Source organism: Cetorhinus maximus, chromosome 3, assembly GCF_964194155.1.
Source record: "Cetorhinus maximus chromosome 3, sCetMax3.hap1.1, whole genome shotgun sequence".
In the NCBI taxonomy this organism is placed as follows: domain Eukaryota; kingdom Metazoa; phylum Chordata; class Chondrichthyes; order Lamniformes; family Cetorhinidae; genus Cetorhinus; species Cetorhinus maximus.
The window spans coordinates 145701726-145722765 of NC_135881.1; the positions used below are offsets into that span (position 1 = coordinate 145701726).

General features: G+C 41.1%; 1 protein-coding gene across 1 annotated transcript in view; it reads left to right on the top strand.

The window, feature by feature from the left end:
* The first annotated feature begins 3809 nt into the window (after positions 1-3809).
* The window catches only part of nsun2 (NOP2/Sun RNA methyltransferase 2), a 42886-nt gene continuing 25655 nt past the window's right edge, over positions 3810-21040 (top strand). The window contains exons 1-8 of the mRNA XM_078539093.1: positions 3810-4236; positions 10341-10498; positions 12865-12969; positions 13048-13153; positions 15704-15775; positions 17404-17488; positions 19015-19210; positions 20154-20228. Coding sequence (XP_078395219.1) covers positions 4174-4236; positions 10341-10498; positions 12865-12969; positions 13048-13153; positions 15704-15775; positions 17404-17488; positions 19015-19210; positions 20154-20228 — 860 coding nt within the window. The 5' untranslated portion in view covers positions 3810-4173. The remainder of the gene's footprint in view (positions 4237-10340; positions 10499-12864; positions 12970-13047; positions 13154-15703; positions 15776-17403; positions 17489-19014; positions 19211-20153; positions 20229-21040) is intronic.

A 21040-nucleotide genomic window follows, 5' to 3' on the forward strand; every position in this document is an offset into this window, starting at 1 on the left:
ATACTGGCTAAAGGAGGTGCTAATTAAGAGTAGAAAGCAGAATGAGCAAGTCACAGATGGCCTTGGTGGGGGAGGGGACAGTGTGGGAGCAAGGATCAAGATAAGCTAAAAGGTGGGGATAAAACAATGAATAGAAATAGGTGGGGAAAAAATGTACATATAAAAATTAAAAAATAAATATTTGAAAAAAGGGGATCAAAAAGGGGTGAGGATAGAGGCAAGAGTTCATGATCTGAAGTTGTTGAACTCAATGTCAAGTCTGGAAGGCTGTAAAGTGCATAATCAGAAGATGGGATGCTGTTCCTCCAGTTTGCGTTGAGCTTCACTGGAACATTGCAGCAGGCCAAGGACCGACATGTGGGCATGAGAGCAGGGTGGAGTGTTGAAATGGCAAGCGGCAGGGAGGTCTGGGTCATGCTTGCAGATAGATGGAAGGTGTTCCGCAAAGCGGTCACCCAGTCTGTGTTTGGTCTCTCCAATGTAGAGGAGACCGCATTGGGAGCAGCGAATGCAGTAGACTAAATTGAGGGAAGTGCAAGTGAAGCGCTGCCGTGGGAAGGGGTTGAGGTGTAGGGGATGATGGAGGAGTGGACAGGGTGTCCCGGAGGGAATGGTGCCTATGGAATGCCAACAGGGGGGGGTGAGGGGAAGATGTGTTTGGTGGTGGCATCATGCTGGAGTTGGCGGAAATGGCGGAGGATGATCCTTTGAATACGGAGGCTGGTGGGGTGAAAAGTGAGGACAAAAAGGGGGACTCTATCATGGTTCTGGGAGGGAGAGGAAGGTGCGAGGGCAGAGGCGCAGGAGATGGGTCGGACACGGTTGAGGGCCCTGTCAACCACCATGGGTGGGAAACTTCGGTTAAGGAAGAAGGAAGACATGTCAGAAGCACTGTTTAGGAAAATGGCATTATTGGAACAGATGTGACGGAAGCGAAGGAACTGAGAGAATGGGATGGAGTCCTTACAAGAAGCAGGGTGTGAGGAGTTGTAGTCAAGGTAGCTGTGGGAGTCAATGGGCTTGTAATGAAATTTGCATTTCACTTAGCATGTTGAGGGTAGTTACAAATAAATTAAATGCTCACTGTAATGTTATAAAATCACAAGCATAGTGAGTATCGCGAGCACAACAATAATGAAATAACTAAATGACAAATACATCTCACAACAACTTGTATTTATGTGGCACCTTTAACATAATAAAACACTTCCAGGCGCTTCAGAGGAGTGTTACAAAGCAAAATTTAATACCAAGTAACGTAAGAAGACATTAGGGCAGAGGGCAAAAACTTGGTTGAAGAGATAGGGTTTATGGAGTGCCTTAAAGGCTTAAAACAATATAGAGATGAAGAGAGTGGAGGGTTGTAGAGATTAAGGAGATTTCAGTGTGAAGGAGGAGCAAGGCAGTGGAGGGATGTGTAAACAAGGGTAAGAATTTTGAAATCAAGGTGTTGTTTAATCGGGAGCCAGTGTAGGTCAGTGAACACGGGTGATGGGTGAATGAGACTTGCTACAAGTTAGGACATGATCAACAGTTTTGGACTACTGCAAGTTTAAGAGGGTAGAACATAGGAGGCCAGCCAGAAGTGCACTGGAATAGTCAAATCCACAGGTGACAAAGACACAGATGAGAGTTTCAGCAGCAGATGAGCTGAGGTACGGGTGGACTTAGGTGATGTTACGAAGGTGGAAATGGTGCTAATATGTGGTCCGAAGTTCATCTTGGTCAAATATGATCCCAAGCTTGTGAACAGTCTGGTTCAGCCTGAGACAGTTGTCAGGGAGAAGGATGGAGTCAGTGGCTAGGGAACTGAGTTTATGGCAAAGACTGAATGCAATAGTTTCATCTTCCCAATATTTAGTTGGAGAAAATTTCTGCTCACCAGCATTGGATGTTGACTGAGTAGTTTGACAATTTAGAGATAGTGGAGGGATTGAGAGAGTTAGTGTTGAGATAGAGTTGGGTGTCATCAGCATACAAATGGGAACTGACACTATGGCCTGGATTTTTGTCTGGGCTCGGGAAAACTAGAGCTGCGCACTTCTGAAGATTAAAAAATGCACAGAAGAGAAAAAGAATGCTTTGGAAGCAAGGCTAGTCTGGCACTTTGTGAAAGAATTTTACTAAAACCACAGGCCTTTGTAGTGTTAAGGCTTCTGCTATATTTTTGATTCAATATCTTTCCCTTGCTTTCATAGAAAACAGTTACAATAAATGCCAGATAGGCAGTATGGAAAAACAAAATGATTAGTGAAGACAAATGTAGGTCCCTTACATTCTGAAATGGGAGAATTTATAATAGAAAGGAAATGACAGAGCAATTAAACAACTACTTTAGTTCTGTCTTCATGGAGAAAAGACACAAATAACTTCCTAGAAATGCTGGGAATCAAGGGTTTAGTGAGAAGGAGGAATTGAAGGAAAGTAGTATTACTAAAACAATAGTGCTGGAGAAATTAATGGGGCTAAAAGCTAATAAATCCCCAGGGCCCGATAGTCTGAGAGATTTAAGACCTGCTTCCTTGCCCTACCCATGGTGGAGCTCATGGTGTTGTGGGTCAGACCTGACTTGAGCAGAGAACTGAATAAGAAGTTCTGTATAAAAAAGACCTCCATATTTCCGTACTTAAGACTAATTTATTCTATAGATATGGCATATTGTAAACCAGGCATCGACAACAAAACAGTGCTCTAAAATGTGTAATGTGTGAGCCATTACTTAGTTGGTAGCACTCTCACCTCTGAGTCAGGAGGTTCTGGATTCAAGTCCCACTCCAGGTTTGAGTACAAAAATCGAGTGCAGTACTGAGGGAGTGCTGCACCATCAGATGTGCTGTATGTTGGGTGAGATGTTAAACTGAGGCCCATCTGCCTGCTCAGGTGGATGTAAAGGATCCCATGGCTTTATTTTGAAGAAGAGTAGGGGAGTTATACCCGTGGTCCTGGTCAATATTTATCTTTCAATCAACAATAACAGATTATCTCGTCAGTATCACATTGCTGTTTGTGGGAGTTTGCTGTGTACAAATTACGACAGTGACTATACTTCAAAAGTACTTCATTGGCACTGAGGTGTCTGGTGTTGGTGAAAAGCTTTATATAAATGTAAGTACTTCGTTTTGCCTATGCTAAGCTGCTGATGTAAATAGGCTGGTTGTCATAAATTTCGTGCCTGTTCACTCAGATCCTGGCATAAGTGACAAATATTCATAAAATGCGATTCCAGAACATTTCCGTCCAAATTATAATATCTGATGAAGAGTCATACGGACTCGAAACGTTAACTGTATTCCCCTCCGCAGATGCTGTCAGATCTGCTGAGTTTTTCCAGCTTTTTTTGTTTTTGTTTCAGATTTCCAGCATCCGCAGTTTTTGCTTTTATCCGTCCAAATTATGTCTAGATACATAATTTATCTCTAAAAAGATAAGGTTGTATTAATTTGCAAACAGCTAGCAATAGGAATCAAACCTGCAGGAATATGTCCAACCAGAGTTATCAGCCCTACAAAAGCAAATTTTTAATCTCCCAGAAATATTGCCTTCATTTTGAAAGCGGGCACATTTTATGCGATCCCGGCCCCGACCGCACAGAGTTGCAAACAAGAATTTAATATATTAAAAATTGCAAGTAAATATTCTCCCATTATACCGAGTGCAAAATGAGTGATGGTAATTTGCCAGTGATTACCAACGTACACAATAATAATAATAATAAAATTGCACAATATTTGAGCTTGGTCACATGAAGGCGGCTGCCCACGCTATTAGCCAGTAACTATGTGCACCGCATGTGAAGGGTTAAGTTTGGCGGATGCGCTGTGAGCAGTGAAGGGTGCGGGATATGGAGTAGCGGCTGCGGCAGTATCTTATATTTTTGCTACATTTTGTTGTCGTGGCGCGTGCACTCGCGCAAGTAGCAAAGCGGGTGTGTGTCAGTGGGGCTGAGAGTGAGGAAGATCTCTCTCGAGCCGGAAGGAGCCTCGGTTTTCCGCCGCCTGCTCTGTGCTCCAGCTCCAGGTTTCCAGCTCCGGTTTCCAGCCGCCTGCTCCGCGCTCCAGTTCCTGGCTTTTCTCGCCCGGTGCCGCGTGCGCGTCAGGCCTGCTCGCCTTGAACTGACGTCCGCGCCCGCTGGCGAGAGCCACGTTTTCTCGCTGCTTCTCCGTCCTCTGCACCATGGGGAGGCGAAGGAACAGACCCAGAAATAGAGACAGGAATGAAAACATCGGCAACAAACCTGTAGGTATTGAGTAGGACTCCAGGTCCGGTTCCTTTAATTAATCAATATATTCCTTTTAAAAAAAAAAGTGCCCCGAGCCCAGCTTTTGTTGGACCACAGGCATTTGGAAGTATCTTTTCTACCGTTCTGTGCAGTTTCCAACATCGTCGTCCAGAAAGGCAATGTGAATAAACCCAACATTTTTTTTTGCTTTAACTTTTTACTCACTCACAGGCTATGGGCAGGGCTCCATTGGCCTGGAGTATGGCTGAGATGCTTCCTCGAACCTCTGTGGTTGTCAGCACAGTGTTTGTTAGGGAGGGAGTTCCAGGTTTTTTTTTACCCTGTGGCACTGCTATATTTCCAAGTCAAGATGGTGTGTGGCTTGGAGAGGAATTTACAAGGGGCAGTGTTGCAGTGCCACATGTCCACTTGTCCTTGGACTTCAAGGTGGTAGATGTTGTGGGTTTGGGAGGTGCTGTCCACAGTCTTGGTGAGTTGCTGCATTGCATCTTGTAGATAGCACACATTGCTGCAACTGTGCAACAGTGGTGGAGGGAGTCATGAAGATGGTGGATAGGGTGCCAATGAAGGGGCTGCTTTAGCTTGGATGGAGTTGAGCTTTTTGAGTGTTGTTGGAGCTGCACTCATCCAGACAAGTGGAGAGTATTCCACCACACTCCTGACTTGTGTCTTTATAGATGCTGGAGCGATTTTGGGGGATTGAGTTAGGGATATGGTCACTTGTTGCAGAATACCCAATCTCTGACCTATTTTGTAGTCGTAGTATTTATATTGCTGGTCCAGTTCAGTTTCTGGTCAATGGCAACCCCCATGATGTTGATAATAGGAGATTCAGTGCTGGTCATGCCATTGAAATAGTTACACTTATAAAAAATTATTTTGTGGGATGTAGGTGTTGCTGGCTAGACCAACATTTATTGCCCATCCCTAATTACCTTTGAGGAGGTGGTGGTGAACCACTGCCTTGAACCGCTGCAGTCCATGTGGTGTAGGTACACTCTCACTGCCTGAATATTATCCAGGTCTTACTGCATGTGGGCATGAACTGCTTCATTATCTAAGGAGTTGCAAAGGGAACTGAACAGTGTGAAGATCCCCGTTCTGACCTTATGGATGAAGCAGCTGAAGTTGGTTGGGCTTGGGATACTGCCCTGAGGAACTTATGCCACGATAGTCTGGGTCTGAGATGATTGACCTCCAACAATGACAACCATCTTCGTTTGAGTTGGTTTTAATCTAGCCTTTGAAAAGTTTTCCCCTGATCCCTATTGACTGCAATTTTACCAGGGCACCTTGAGGCTACACTCAGTTACATGCTTCTTTGATGTCAAGGGTGACTATTTGTGCCTCATCTCTAAAATTCAGCCCTTTTTCCACGTTTAGACAAAAGCTGTAATGAGACCTGACACTGAGTGAGTATCCTGGGTATTCATGTCTTTAAGCCACCCTTGGTGATGGACATTGCACCTGTGCAACACCAACACACACCCCCCCCCCCCCCCCCCCCCCGGCAAGAGGGACATCCTGTGCCCCTGCTCATCTCAGTACATCTTCCAAATGACTTCAATATGGAGAAGTATTGAGTCAGCAGCAGAGGGAGGGTGAAAGGTGGTAATCAGCAGGAGGTTTCCTTGCTCATGTTTGACCTGATGCCATGAGACTTCATGGGTAGAATATTAAGCTCGGCGGGCATGCACCCAACCCGGCTGAGCGTAAAATGATGCCCAATGACGTTGGGCGAGTGTCTTGACGTCATCGCGCAGTCCTGCGATATTTTGTTCGGCGGGTGTGTGCCAGAGTTGACAGAGCACCCGCTGACAATTAAAAGACCTGTTAAGGTCATTAAAAAGACCTAAATTCATATTTAAAACAAAACAAAAACAGAATTACCTGGAAAAACTCAGCAAGTCTGGCAGCATCGGCGGAGAAGAAATCAGTCAACGTTTCGAGCCCTCATGGCCCTTCGGCAGAACTGCAGCATAGTTTCAACAAGGGAGAAATATAAATTGGTTTAAGGTGGGTGGGGGGGGGGCGGGGGGAAGAGACACATTGAGGGTGTGGTGTGAGCAGATAATAATCAAAAGATGTCACAGACAAAAGGGTCAAAGAGGTGTTGAAGGTGGTGGTCTTTGTCTGAGAAAAGTGCTAATTAAGAATGGAAAACAGGATATTCAAAGTACAGCTCTAGTGGGGGTGGGGTGGAAAGACTAAAGGTTTTAGTTTTAGATTTAAAAATAATGGAAATAGGTGGGGAAAGAAGAATCTATATAAATTATTGAAAAAAAAAGCGGGTGGGGGGGGAAAAGAAACGGGGTGGGGATGGGGGGAGGGGGAGTTTAAGATCTAAAGTCGTTGAATTCAATATTCAGCCCAGAGGGCTGTAAAGTGCCTAGTCGGAAGATGAGGTGCTGTTCCTCCAGTTTGCGTTGGGCTTCACTGGAACAATGCAGCAAGCCAAGGACAGACATGTTGGCAAGAGAACAGGGTGGAGTGTTAAAATGGCAAGCGACAGGGAGGTTTGGGTCTTTCTTGCGGACAGACCGCAGGTGTTCCGCAAAACGGTCGCCCAGTTTGCGTTTGGTCTCTCCAATGTAGAGGAGACCGCATTGGGAGCAACGAATGCAGTAGACTAAGTTAGGGGAAATGCAAGTGAAATGCTGCTTCACTTGAAAGGAGTGTTTGGGCCCTTGGACGGTAAGGAGAGAGGAAGTGAAGGGGCAGGTGTTGCATCTTCTGCGTGGGCATGGGGAGGTGCCATAAGTGGGGGTTGAGGAGTAGGGGGTGATGGAGGAGTGGACTAGGGTGTCCCGGAGGGAACGATCCCTACGGAATGCCGTCAAGGGGGGTGAAGGGAAGATGTGTTTGGTGGTGGCATCATGCTGGAGTTGGCGGAAATGGCGGAGGATGATCCTTTGAATGCGGAGGCTGGTGGGGTGATAAGTGAGGACAAGGGGGACCCTATCATGTTTCTGGGAAGGAGGAGAAGGCGTGAGGGAGGATGCGCGGGATATGGGCCGGACACGGTTGAGGGCCCTGTCAATGACCGTGGATGGAAAACCTCGGTTAAGGAAGAAGGAGGACATGTCAGAGGAGCTGTTTTTGAAGGTAGCGTCATCAGAACAGATGCGACGGAGGCGAAGGAACTGAGAGAACGGGATGGAGTCTTTACAGGAAGCGGGGTGTGAGGAGCTGTAGTCGAGGTAGCTGTGGGAGTCGGTAGGCTTGTAATGGATATTGGTGGACAGTCTATCATCAGAAATTGAGACAGAGAGGTCAAGGAAGGGAAGAGAAGTGTCAGAGATGGACCATGTGAAGATGATGGAGGGGTGGAGATTGGAAGCAAAATTAATAAATTTTTCCAGGTCCCGACAAGAGCATGAAGCAGCACCGAAGTAATCATCGATGTACCGGAGAAAGAGTTGTGGGAGGGGGCCGGAGTAGGACTGGAACAAGGAATGTTCCACATACCCCATAAAGAGACAGGCATAGCTGGGGCCCACTCCTCCCTGGTCCACTCCTCCATCACCCCCTACTCCTCAACCCCCACTTCTGGCACCTCCCCATGCCCACGCAGAAGATGCAACACCTGCCCCTTCACTTCCTCTCTCCTTACCGTCCAAGGGCCCAAACACTCCTTTCAAGTGAAGCAGCATTTCACTTGCATTTCCCCTAACTTAGTCTACTGCATTCGTTGCTCCCAATGCGGTCTCCTCTACATTGGAGAGACCAAACGCAAACTGGGCGACCGTTTTGCGGAACACCTGCGGTCTGTCCGCAAGAAAGACCCAAACCTCCCTGTCGCTTGCCATTTTAACACTCCACCCTGTTCTCTTGCCAACATGTCTGTCCTTGGCTTGCTGCATTGTTCCAGTGAAGCCCAACGCAAACTGGAGGAACAGCACCTCATCTTCCGACTAGGCACTTTACAGCCCTCTGGGCTGAATATTGAATTCAACGACTTTAGATCTTAAACTCCCCCTCCCCCCATCCCCACCCCGTTTCTTTTCCCCCCCCACCCGCTTTTTTTTTCAATAATTTATATAGATTCTTCTTTCCCCACCTATTTCCATTATTTTTAAATCTAAAACTAAAACCTTTAGTCTTTCCACCCCACCCCCACTAGAGCTGTACTTTGAATATCCTGTTTTCCATTCTTAATTAGCACTTTTCTCAGACAAAGACCACCACCTTCAACACCTCTTTGACCCTTTTGTCTGTGACATCTTTTGATTATTATCTGCTCACACCACACCCTCAATGTGTCTCTTCCCCCCGCCCCCCCCCACCCACCTTAAACCAATTTATATTTCTCCCTTGTTGAAACTATGCTGCAGTTCTGCCGAAGGGCCATGAGGGCTCGAAACGTTGACTGATTTCTTCTCCGCCGATGCTGCCAGACTTGCTGAGTTTTTCCAGGTAATTCTGTTTTTGTTTTGTTTTGGATTTCCAGCATCCGCAGTAGCTTTTAGCTTTTTGTTTTTAAATTCATATTTACGCTGCCCGTCCAACCTTGCGGTTGGCGGGCAGGTGAAAGGGCCAATCGGCCTTTGCACTTTTTAGGAAACCTCATCCATTGGCGGGATGATGTTTCCTAAAACAAATAAAAATCAATAAAAATTTTGCACTTGAATTAAAAACATGTCCCTGCTTGTGTGACAGGATCACATGAGGGGACATGTTTTATGACGTTTTTATTTTCTTTATTTTTTAAACAGCGCTTCATCTCCCTGAGGCAGTTCTGTGCCGCAGGGAGATTATGTCCCGTGCATATGTGTGAAGTTCACGCTCGGTCCGCTGGCCCTCCTCCCCCCGCCCACACAGGCCGCGCTGAGCGCTGCCATTTGTGTTCCACGCTGGGCGGGCCTTAATTGGCCTGCCTGCGTAAAATTGCAGTGCAGTGCCAATTGCGGGCAGCGGTCAGTTTCCCGACCACCCCTGCTGAGCCCGCATGCCGGGGCAAAATTCTACTCTGAGACCCAGAGGCGCTGTTGAGAACTCTTATCGTGATACCTGACGACTGTATCCAGTGTGTGCTACCTCTGATAGAACTTTCCTACTGGTGGGCAGGTCATTCCCAGGGATGGTGATGGAGGAATTTGGGATGTTGCTGAAGGGTATGAGTATGGCTGCTGGGTTGTTGCTTGAATAGTCTGCGGATCCCAATTTCAATTTTGACACTATGCTACTGAGGGAGGACTTTGCAGAGTTGATTGAGCTGGGTTTGCCTTTGTTGGGTCTGAATCCGGTATCTAGGTTGCTGTTGGGTGCTCTGTCCATTTTATTATTATAGTTTTTTTTGCAGATTTGGTTGCAACTGAGTGACTTTCCAGGCCATTTTGGAGGGCAGTCAACTGCACTGCTGAGAGTCTATATATAGGCCCAAACTGCACATGGATGGCAGATTTCATTCACTGAACTAGATGGGTTTTTAAAACAACCTGGTAACTTCATGGTCACAGTTACTGATATTTATTCCAGATTTACATAATGAATGAATGGAATTAAAATTCCTCAGCTGCTGCGGTGCGATTTGAACTTGCCTAGATTTAGTTCAGGCCTGTGAATTACTAATCCAGTAACATCAACCTCTGTGACTAACTCCTTAACTTCAACTGATTGTTCCATGCTTTATTTCCCCATAGGCTGCTTTTAGATTAAATCCATATTATTGATACTGAATAATTTTGGTGTTGTGCTTTTAGGGGTTACCCTGCAATGAAGCAACAGTCCTTACCGATTCCCGAGGACAAATCGGCAAGCAGTCCAATAGGTATCTGCACAACAGAACAGAAATGCCTGGAATAAAAACAAAAAATGCCAGAGTTCTAGCTTGTGTTTATTTTGCTTTTGTGTTGCTGGAATGCCTGGGCTTTGTGGACCAGATTGCCAAGATGTGGAGGCTGTAGTTTGGACAGCCCTATTGTAATTAACTCATGTTCATGTGCAAAAGGATGACATAAAGACCAAGTTACGTACAAGATGTATTTTTTTCACTTTGTAGTATAAGGTACCGTGCAGATAAGTTGAGTTAAACCATATTGTGGTAAAAATTGTAGCACTTGTTTAACAGTTGAACGTATATTCCCTGCTTCACTTACAGGGTTGGGGAGCTGGTTATCAAGAGATTATTAAAGAAAACAAACTCTATGAAGAATATTACCAAGAACAAAAGATTGTTCCTGAGGGGGAATGGGACCAGTTTATGGCAACCATGAGAGAAGCATTGCCAGCAACTATTCGGATAACTGGATATAAGAGGTAATTGAGTGAGAACTGGATTAGTGGCCCGAATTTTTGTGGTAGACTAACGGTGAGACTATCAGTGATCACCGTTACTTTGGAGTAAATCAAGTGGCAACTTCCATGCAAATGCATGATTAAATGCAGCAATCAGTAATTTGCTGAATCGCTGTTCAAGTTGCCCTGCCCGTCTAGAAGCTTCACATTAAAAGTACCTTGCTGAAAGACTGGACATTTAAATACATGAAGGGTATTTACCAACTTGGATACACATGAAATGCCAGAAAATTTTAGGGCTTATTCAGTCAAGTTTGTGAATTTGCAATTGCCTTAAGTACTTCCAAACCATCTCTGGCACAGAAAATTTGCTTTTAAAATTGTGAACTCGCATTCCTTCAAATTTTTCTTATGGTTGGGGACTTAAAATCCAAACAAAACACTTTTAAAAGCATTTGCTTTTTGTCTTTTTCTTTCCCACTTTATTTTGCTTTCTGAACATGATTTTGGCATTGAATTAACTATTTTAACTTGTACCCCACATGCCTTGGTAGGCATTCTTCAATCTGATTGGTAATCTGAATGGTTAAACAGAAACACCATTGCTTGCCCTGTTCAAACAGGTACCAGATCTTCTCTGGAAGGCGCTGCACTATTTTGGAGTTCTGATTGCTGTAATCATATTGCAAAAGCCCACATAAAGCTTGTAAGTGAGTGTAAATGTAACGAATGGCGAGTACATTCGTTAACCACTGACAGCAAAATCCAGGTACATGTACCAGTGGTAAGGAAAAGAAAGAAGTAGCATTTTTACAATGACTTCCATGTCCTCCGTATTACCCCAGTGGGCTAATGAGTGACTTTTGAAGCATAGTCCCAGTTGAAGCATAGACAAACACACTAGCCAATTAATTGCATGGCAAGATCCCACAAAGTGTTTTATTACTATGGCTGTACAAACCCAACCCCACTTGAAGCAGACTGCATTCCTCGTGTTTTGGATTAATGGACCACGGTTAACAATTGTTCTATATTGAAGTAGTATTGTATATTGGAGTTTGTGTGTTGTCACTGTCTTGTCAATTTGACAAACCTATAATAGGTCAGCTTTGGGCACTCAACTGAGCCAAATGCATTTTCACTTAATTTAAAGCTGTTGATATGCACCACAATGTAGTATTTTTATACATATGCTACACTGAGACTGTTAAAACGGCAGTGAGTTATGAATCCGTAGTAGCATTCTCATTTCTGAGTCAGAAGATTCTGGATTCTAGTCCTGTTCCAGCATTTGAGCACAACAATCTAGGCTGACACTCAGTGCCGTACTATACTGACGGAGTTGCTGTCTTTTGGATAAGGCAGTAAACCTGCCTGCCCCTCAGGTGGATGTAAAAGATCCAATGGCATTATTTCAAAGAAGAGCAGGGGAGTTATCCCTAATGTCCTGTCCAATATTTATCCCTCAATCAACATTAAAAAAAAGATTATCTGGTCATTACTGTGCTGCTGTCAGAGTTTGCTGTGCGCAAATTGGCTGCCAAGTTTCCTACATTACAATGGTGACTGCACTTCAAAAACACTTGATTGACTGCAAAGCTCTTTGAGGTGCTAATGAAAAGCGCTATATAACTGCAAGTTTTTCAGGTGATTTTTCTGTGGCCTTTTGACATGCACAATTCAAAAAAGTTTGCATTAGCTATGTGCTTAAGTTTTATGAAGCCTCTTATTTTGAAAATGATATAATATACTCTTCTATTAAGCGTTTCTTCCTTGTGGATGCTCAAATTGAGAACATTGCCAAAGCAGTGGAAGTTTTGCTTTAAGCATATTGTTCTTCTTGAAATGAATAATGTCTATCAAGATTGTTAAAGTAATACAGCATTTTTGCTCTTTGGCAATACAGCTTTTCTTAATATTTACCCAAGGTTAAAATGTACTTACAGTGCAGTAGATAGAGCTTTTTAAAAATGCAATTGTATAAATTGCAGTGGTGTTGTCAGCTGCTAGCTTATTGCTGACTTAATTAGGCTGTTTTCAATCACTCTTGGATTAAAATATCTTTATTGTCATTAATTCTTTATAGCTCAACTGCCTCTGGGCATCCATTTTCTTTGAGTAAAATAAGGAAAGAACATCTTCCATTTTAAACTTGTGTTATTAATATTTTTAAGAATGTATTTAAGTGGCAGAGTTTATCGAGCAAAAGATTTATCTTTAGCATGCACCCTGTTATGTGTGTATGTGTGTGTTTTATAAACCTTTTGGGAAGCTAGGAATGATGGGGAAACTTGCTTTTCTTGCACAAAAACTAAATATTCGCCACAATTTTCTTCATTCAGAAATTTTGAATTTTTCTTTTTTTTTCTCCCCTTGTTTTTGTAAAGTCATGCAGAAGAGATTTTGCGTTGTCTAAAAACAAAATACTTCCAAGAACTGCAAGACTTAGAGGTGGATGGGCAAAAGATTGAGGCCCCGCAACGTTTGAGCTGGTAAGAAATGTGCACATATTAGTGCTATTGAAGTTGTTCTCTTCAACAGTTGGATTAAAATGACACATTCTCTTGCAGGTATCCGAGTGAATTAGCTTGGCATATTAACATTAGCAGGAAGATGCTGAGAAAGTCACCAGTCTTGGAGAAGTTCCACCAGTTCCTTGTTAGTGAGACTGAGTCTGTAAGTATTCAGGAATGCTTCACTTAATAAAGAAGACAGCCCAGTAAGATGATGCAGAAAGCTCTTACAAATGGGAATGCAAGAGACACAAGTTCTTAAATTACTCCATAAATGTATCTCTTGGCTTATTAATGGATCTTCATCTTAACTAAATTATACAATATCTTTATTTTAATATCACAAATACAGAAACTTGGAATATATTTCTGTTGAATATTTCTACTTTTATTAGCAAATTTGTTTTTGGCGTAATTTTGTAGTATGATACAAATACAATAGTTTTCTTCAAATCTAAAATGTTTTCACACCTAATGGAAACTTTATGAACAATCCAGACAATTTAACCTAGAAATATTCAGATCTTTGCCTTATCAGGATAGCTATTTTAATTTTCACAAGCTTATTATGTTTTACATTTTTACGCATACCGAAACCTTAAATGAATATTTGACGGTTATAAGGATGACTCTACATGTGGCAATTTTCCACTTAAAGCTGTGCTGTCCAAAAGATCTTGAAACTAACGCAGTGCAAACTCAAATTCCAAATCCAATGTGTTGCAAATTGTGCGGTTACTTTTATCTCAATTTATTTGCTATTCTTTAGTTCTTTTGAAGTAAAATGAAGGGTTAATGAAAATACTGCAGTAGATATATCAATGGGCTTTCAAAGGGCATTTAATACAGTACTTCCTAACTGACTGATTCAGGAAATAAAAGCACTTAGCATTAGAGGGATGGTGTTAACTTGGGGACAAAATTTCCTATTGAATAAGGAGAAGAGAGTAATGGTGAATAGATGTTTTCTGAATGTAGAGAAGTATGTAGTGGGGTTTCTGAGGTATTGGGACTGTTGCTTTTCTTGCTGTACCGTAAATTATTGACCTGGACTTGGGTATAGGAATACAAATTCAATGCTTACAGATGACACAAAACTTGGCAACTCAATAATGAGCATGTTCATTGTAGACTTCAGGAGGACATGGTAAGATGGGAAGACACTTACTTGGCAGATTCAATTTAATATGGTAAGTGTGAAGTGATACACTTGGCAGAAATAACATGTAGAGGCAGTTTAATCTAAATGGTACTGCTTTAAGGATAGGGTTGTGCAAGATCAGAGGGATCTTGAAGTGCATATTTACAAACCTTTGAAGGTAGCAGGGTAAATTGAGAAGGTGGTTAACAAAGCATTTGGGATATGTGGCTTTGCAAATAGGGGCATTGAATACAAAAGCATGGAAGTCTTCTAACCCTTTACAAATAGCTAGCTAGGCCTTTGCTAGAGTATTGTGTGCAATACTGGTCACCACACTTCAGGAAGGAGGCCAAGGCACTGAAAAGGGTACAGGGAAGTTTACCAGGATAACACCAAGGAAAAGGGACTTCAATTATATTGAGAGATTGGAGAAGCTGGAATTTTCTCATTTCATCCTTGCCTTTGTAATCTCTAGATTTGAGTAATCCGGCACACTCCTGGCTGGGCTCCCAGGCTCTACCCTCCATAAATTTGAGGTCATCCAAAACTCTGCCCATGCCCTTACTTGCATAAGTACTGTTCGCCCATCACCCCTCTGCCTCCTGACCTATGTAGGCTCCTGGTTAAGCAATGTCCCATTTTTAAATTTTCATTCATATTTTCAAATCTCAATGGCTTTGCCCCTTCCTGCCCCTAGCCTCCCATTGCCCCACAAGCCTCTGAGAAATCTCTGTTCTAATTCTGGCCTCTTGAGCATCCTCAATTTTAGTTGGCCCACCACTAGTAGCCGTGTCTTCAACTGCCAAAGTCCTAAGTTTTGGAATTCACTCCCTAAGCCCTCCATCTCTTTCCTCCTTTTAAAATGCCTCTTAAAACCTACTTCTGACCAAGATTTTGGTCATCTGCACTAATATTTCTTTATGTGGTTGAGTGTCAAATGTTGCCCTGTAGTACTCTTATGAACTAGTTTGGTGCACACTATTGTATTTAAATGCAATACATACACACAAGTTGTTCTTGGTAGAGAAGGTTAAGGGAAGCCCTAACAGATATTCAAAATTATGTGTTAGACCAAGTAGAGAAAAAAATTGTTTCCTCTGAAAATTTGAGAGTAACCAGAGGTCATAGATTTAAAATAATTGGCAAGAGAACGAGCGAATGTGCAGAAATTTCTTCAGACACGGGGTTTTTAAGATCCAGAACACACAACCTAAAATGGTTGTGAATCCTATTCATAGGAGTTTTTGAAAGGCAAATGGATAAGTAATTAAAAATGACTAATTTGCAAAATTGAGGTGTGGGATTAAATTGGACAGTTCTTTCAAAGAGCTGGCACACATAATGAGCCCACTTTTATGCTGTAAGACCCTATGATGTGTATAAAATTGCAAGATTAATTGTGCATGGGTTACAATTGAAAGCGTCTCATGTCATACCCAAATTCATTCTCATAAATCCTTTGTCATTTAGATAGTCTCCCACTTGATTGAGCCCATCTCCTTTACTATAAATTGTAGTAGTCTGGGGCTGTAACATGCTTTCAGCTGTATAATTTTTGTTTCCTTTTTCCAGGGAAATATCAGTCGCCAGGAAGCTGTCAGTATGATCCCTCCTTTATTGCTTGATATTAAGGCTCATCACAAGGTACCTTAGATTTTTTTCTATATAGGAACAAGAGTGCTGTACAGAGTAAGAGAAAAATATTTAGATTTCTCCTCTGCATTCAGTATTTCAAAATAAATCACCTGAGATCAGCTGCATTTGAAAATCTAGAGGGTGCCATTACGTTACTTCTTTTGAATTGTGTTAAAGTAGTCTTGAGTCAACATCAAAATAAAAATGACAGCATAATTCAGCACTGAAGACCTGAGATATATACCCTGTCCAGGAGATAGTGTATTCTAATTAGAGTTTGCACGGAGTAGCCTAGTAACCTAGCTTACTTTTTGTTACCACAAGATAACCTGATGGATTAGTTTGCATTTTGAATAAACTATTACAATTCTGTGAAAATAGGCACAGCCTTCTGGAAAGTAGATTCTTAAAGCAATTGGTTTTATCCTACTAAAGGCTTTTGAGGTCACTTCAGAGAACATCAAGAATAGCCATGTAATATTTCTGGAGTAGCATTGAGGTGAGACCAAATGGCTTTCTCTTCATGCAGAACATTAGGTGCAAACGAGTTGACTTCATATAACAGTTCAGCAGCTTTAAGGTTTACCTGTATTGCTCTTAGCCTGTAAATTAGCAAATTGTTTTAGTTTCATAATTTGCCATGGTGGAATTTAAGCGCACAATCTCTGGGTTGCTTGTCATATATCATAGATGATACACCAGAGTTCCCAAAATTGAAGGCTAGAAGGAAACTGGGAGAAAAAAAATCAAGGAACATTGAGCAAAATAGCAATAGGGTGTGGAAATTAGAGACTAGACTATTAGAAGTGTTATCTTTAATTTCTTGTTAGTGAGTGTGAAGGGAGTGCTGGAGTAATCTCCCCAGTGCTTAAGCTTAGAATGGACTTGGGCTTTCTATAAAGTTGGGAGGAATCGAGGTGAGAAGTATTTGGCATGAAAGAGGAAACCAAGCTCCTGGAAGAAGTAAAAGAAATGTGCAAAATTCAATGGATATCAGATTGTAAACTGACCAAAGGAATGCGGATAACTGAGGTTAGAGCAGTCAAGAGTAAGAGATGGTAACTGTTGCTTAGACTTAAGAGATTTATAAAATCTGTTCTTCCTGTTTGTCAACCACATGATTCTAGTTGTTCATGTAAAGGCATGGAGGTCAAGATGTAGTTATTTAGCCATTCCCTTAGAAAGGAAATGATTCAAAGCTATTGAATGTATGGTTTTCGTGAAAATCAGAGAATTATTGAATTCCACTTTCAAAATCCATTGCCATAAAGCAACATTTGACTTTGTCACCTTTAAATTATATACCTGAGTGAAGTACAAATGATAACCATTGTGGTTTCTGAACCTAAGCATTCTGAGCCCCGGCTTTTTTTTTCTGTCCAAATCTGTTCTGAGATCATCTTGACGTGATTCTTAAAGACTTGGTTCAGTTTTCAAAATGATGATGATCCTCTTTCAGATAAAAAATCAGAATGCTGTCAACTAAACTTTATTCTCCATCTCACAAATGTTTTGCCTTTCAAAATGTAAATTGTTGGATTTTACTATTACATGGTATTTGTGTGTTGACATCTTCATAGTTGAATTATCCTATAAATTGAGTCATGTCAATGCGCAAAACTTTTGTTCCCTGTTAGATTCTTGATATGTGTGCAGCACCTGGATCAAAGACTGCTCAGCTGATTGAAATGCTGCATTCTGACATGAATGTTGCTTTCCCAGGTAATTATCCTTTTTCTGATCGGAGGGCATTTGAATTTTTCAGTGTTGAAGTCTTCACTTTAGTATTTCTATTATTAAAGAATAGACCTTCTGAGGGCTGCTACAGTATTAAAACCTGTAAATAGTAATTTTCCATTTCAATTCGGTGACCTGCCAAATTAAAAGTGAGATGAATCCTAATTTAACACGAATCCCAAGACTTTTTCAAGTGGATCCTTATATTTGATTGCAATTTTATTTGATTTGCAATTTATTTAATGATTACATATTGCAGGTTACATTGCAGATTGATTTCCTTTTACAAACGTTACTCTGAAATTGACATCTGAAAATGTTTAGTCATAAAAATTTTGAATTATAAAGCAGCAGGACAAAAAAGGCAACCAGATGAAAAACGCTATAATGTTTCTGACCACACACAAACAGGACAAATGTGCATTTTAAAATTTGTTTCTGTTTATCTCTGGTTTTATTTTTTTTCTAATTTATGAATTTAAAATTTTGCTACTGGTGCAGCTGCCCAAAATTAGAAGGCAACAGGAAGCATTAATCTTTGTTGAATTCTCTTCCTGATTTAGCTCTGTCTAATTATAATTATTAGTGCACTCTTCTCACCTATTTCTAACAAAATGTGATATATGTTTTAAATCAGTATTGCTTATTGTTTTTACAAGGAAGTGTAGAATGTAAATTGCTTTTGTGCGACAATTATTGCTGATGGCTAGTAGGAGGCTTAGCTTGATCTTTTTATATATTCCCTGAAGCATGTTCCAACTTGATGCTGTTACTAAAACCTTTTATCTTTTTACTTTCAGCATATTAATAATATCACAGCTTTTATTTATTCCCAGGAGTGGGGAAGTGGGGAGTTGAAAATGCACACAGGAGGGACAACTGCTGAAACATATGCGCACTATTTGCAATCATTTACTGATCACAATGTCAGATTATATAAACATAGGTAACATTAATTCAGGAACAGATTTAAATTGTAGACAATCTAAATTTGATTTGATATCTAAGTTCTTTTTCTAAAATGTTGAGGGTCAACTTTGGAGTGGTTGGAATAGCAAACAATTGGGCAGGATTCATAAATTGTAATTTTGGTAGACTTGATTCATGGATAGTCCCTAAATCTGTTATTGATTGCTCCCACAGTTCACCTTCTAGGGGTATCAACTAATTACAGTAAAGGAGTTATAAAATGTATAAATAAAGCTGGTTCCGTTTGCTTTCTACTCGGCAGAATGGAACAGGTTATAAATGCTATTTTATGATGGACTAGAATGTGATGCAAGCTGAAGCCAATTTCCTTTTGACCACTAGAATAATATTACTAGGAATGTTTGAAGGCTGCAATAATCAAGCAATATCGACTGGGGAAAAAGAGTGATGTTTCAACTATGTGATTTGTGTATTCAGAATGACTTTTTTTTTCAAATTTACTAACTTGATATTTTTTACTCTTTCATCACATTTTATCGCTGGAATTTTATACTAATGCTTTGTTTTCTTTGTTTTGTAAGAGGGTTTTGTAATTGCTAATGATGTTGACAACAAGCGGTGTTACCTGTTGGTTCATCAGTCAAAGCGCTTGCACAGCCCTTGTATCATGGTAGTAAATCATGATGCATCGAACATACCAAGATTACAGATGGTGGAGACTGATGGTCAAAGGAACATTCTCTTCTATGACAGGATTTTGTGCGATGTACCATGCAGGTACAGTAGGTCTTTTGCATGGTGTGAATGCTATGAGAATGTATTACTGTCTTTTAGTAGCTGTGAGAGATTCCTTCATTACAGCTAAACTTGCTACATCTGGTTGCATGTCATTCACATGCAAATTTTCACACTGATTCATGGTAATTTGATACCAATCCTCTTCGACATCCTCATTTCTACATATGGCACTTACCCGTTTGTTATTAAGAGGAAGAAATATAATTCTCAGTGCATTTTGTGTGGTGTAGCTTGCCCTTTTTATTATGTTTCATAATTGGACACAAACATAAACCGATGCTTCCTTTGGTAATGGTGAAAGTTAAATAGTGAAGCACAGTTAGAATTTTGTGAGCATATGGAGTATGTAAAAGTGACTGAAGTATTGGTTTTGAGAGAATTAACTGCTGCAGAACATTGAAGGGGTGCGTGTGTCCTTGTCCTTGAAGTTCCCCTAGTTATAGTGCAATGAAAGACCATTAATCATCTAAAAGGCTGTGCTACCGTATTGCATTAATTTGGAGTGATTTTAGGAAAAGCCATTTAAACAGGACTAGCCATTGAAAATTGAACTTTTACTATTTGGCTGCTCCAAGTACTGAATTTGGTATTCGAGGTACTCTCCAATCACCCCCCTGTTAAACTCTCAATTACTGCCTCTATCCAGGAGGGTAGAGATGTCTGTACCATGGATTTTTGTCATGCAGTTTGCCACCAGACACTGCCTTCCTATTGTGCTGAATAACTTCTGAGAGTTTTTGTTCCCCATTGAGTTGCAGCGCTCCAGTCCATTGTCTCAAATTAATAGCGTATCCGAGCATAAGCTTGTCTTGTGGAAATAATAACATGCAGGGCTAGGACTTGAATTTGGACTGTCTGCACATAAGTCTGTCTGTCAATTTGTCTATCTGAATTTTGAGAATGTGTTTCTTTATGAATGTAGTGGTGATGCAACCTTAAGAAAGAATATTGACGTGTGGAAAAAGTGGACAACCAGCAACAGCCTACACTTGCATGGGTAAGATTATTAATAATCTTCTAGGTTATAGTCATTTCTAAGGGAATTGATGAAATAGAACAATCTAATACATTGTTGTATTTTTCACAGTGGCCAACAAGTACTGACTAATGGATTTCTGAGTTTAAGCTACTATGAATTAGCCTAGTTAGAGAACCAACATGGGTACAGAAGGGGCAGGTTATGTCTGTCCATTATAATGGAGCTCTTCTGAGGATCTGGTGGAAAAGGGTGAGGCAGTGAAGATTATTGGGATTTTAGGAAGACATTTAACATTACCCCAAGTAATTGACTGATTTGCAAGGTGTTAGCCAGTAGGATAGATAGCAATTTAAAGAGCGGTGGTGTGCTGAAGGTTTTTGAGTAGAAACCAGTAATATGTAGAGTTCCACAGGGATCAGTATTGGGGCCACAGTTATTTTTTCTAAATAAGTTAGAAATGCTATATTATACAAGTATACTCGCCTGTTCAGCAAAACTAGTCTCCTGATAAGCAGAACTTTTCCCCCCTATTTGCCAGTATCATGGTAAATGATATAAAAAAACAATGGTTCTCTATCAGTATGTGCCAATCTATAGTGGGCTGTATAGGACTCCCATTAAAATGGCATTTGCTTCAAACCTATAGCAAGCTCCCCTTTATATGCAATATATGAGTTAACAATATACAGTTTTCAGTGACAAATTAATTTTCCTATACTAACCAGTTATGAAAAATTAGGAGAATTTATAATCCAAGTGAAGGCTTAATTCTCTACCTGAACCATGTAAAGCTGATTCAGACTTTTAAAATGCAAGCAGCTTTCCTTTGC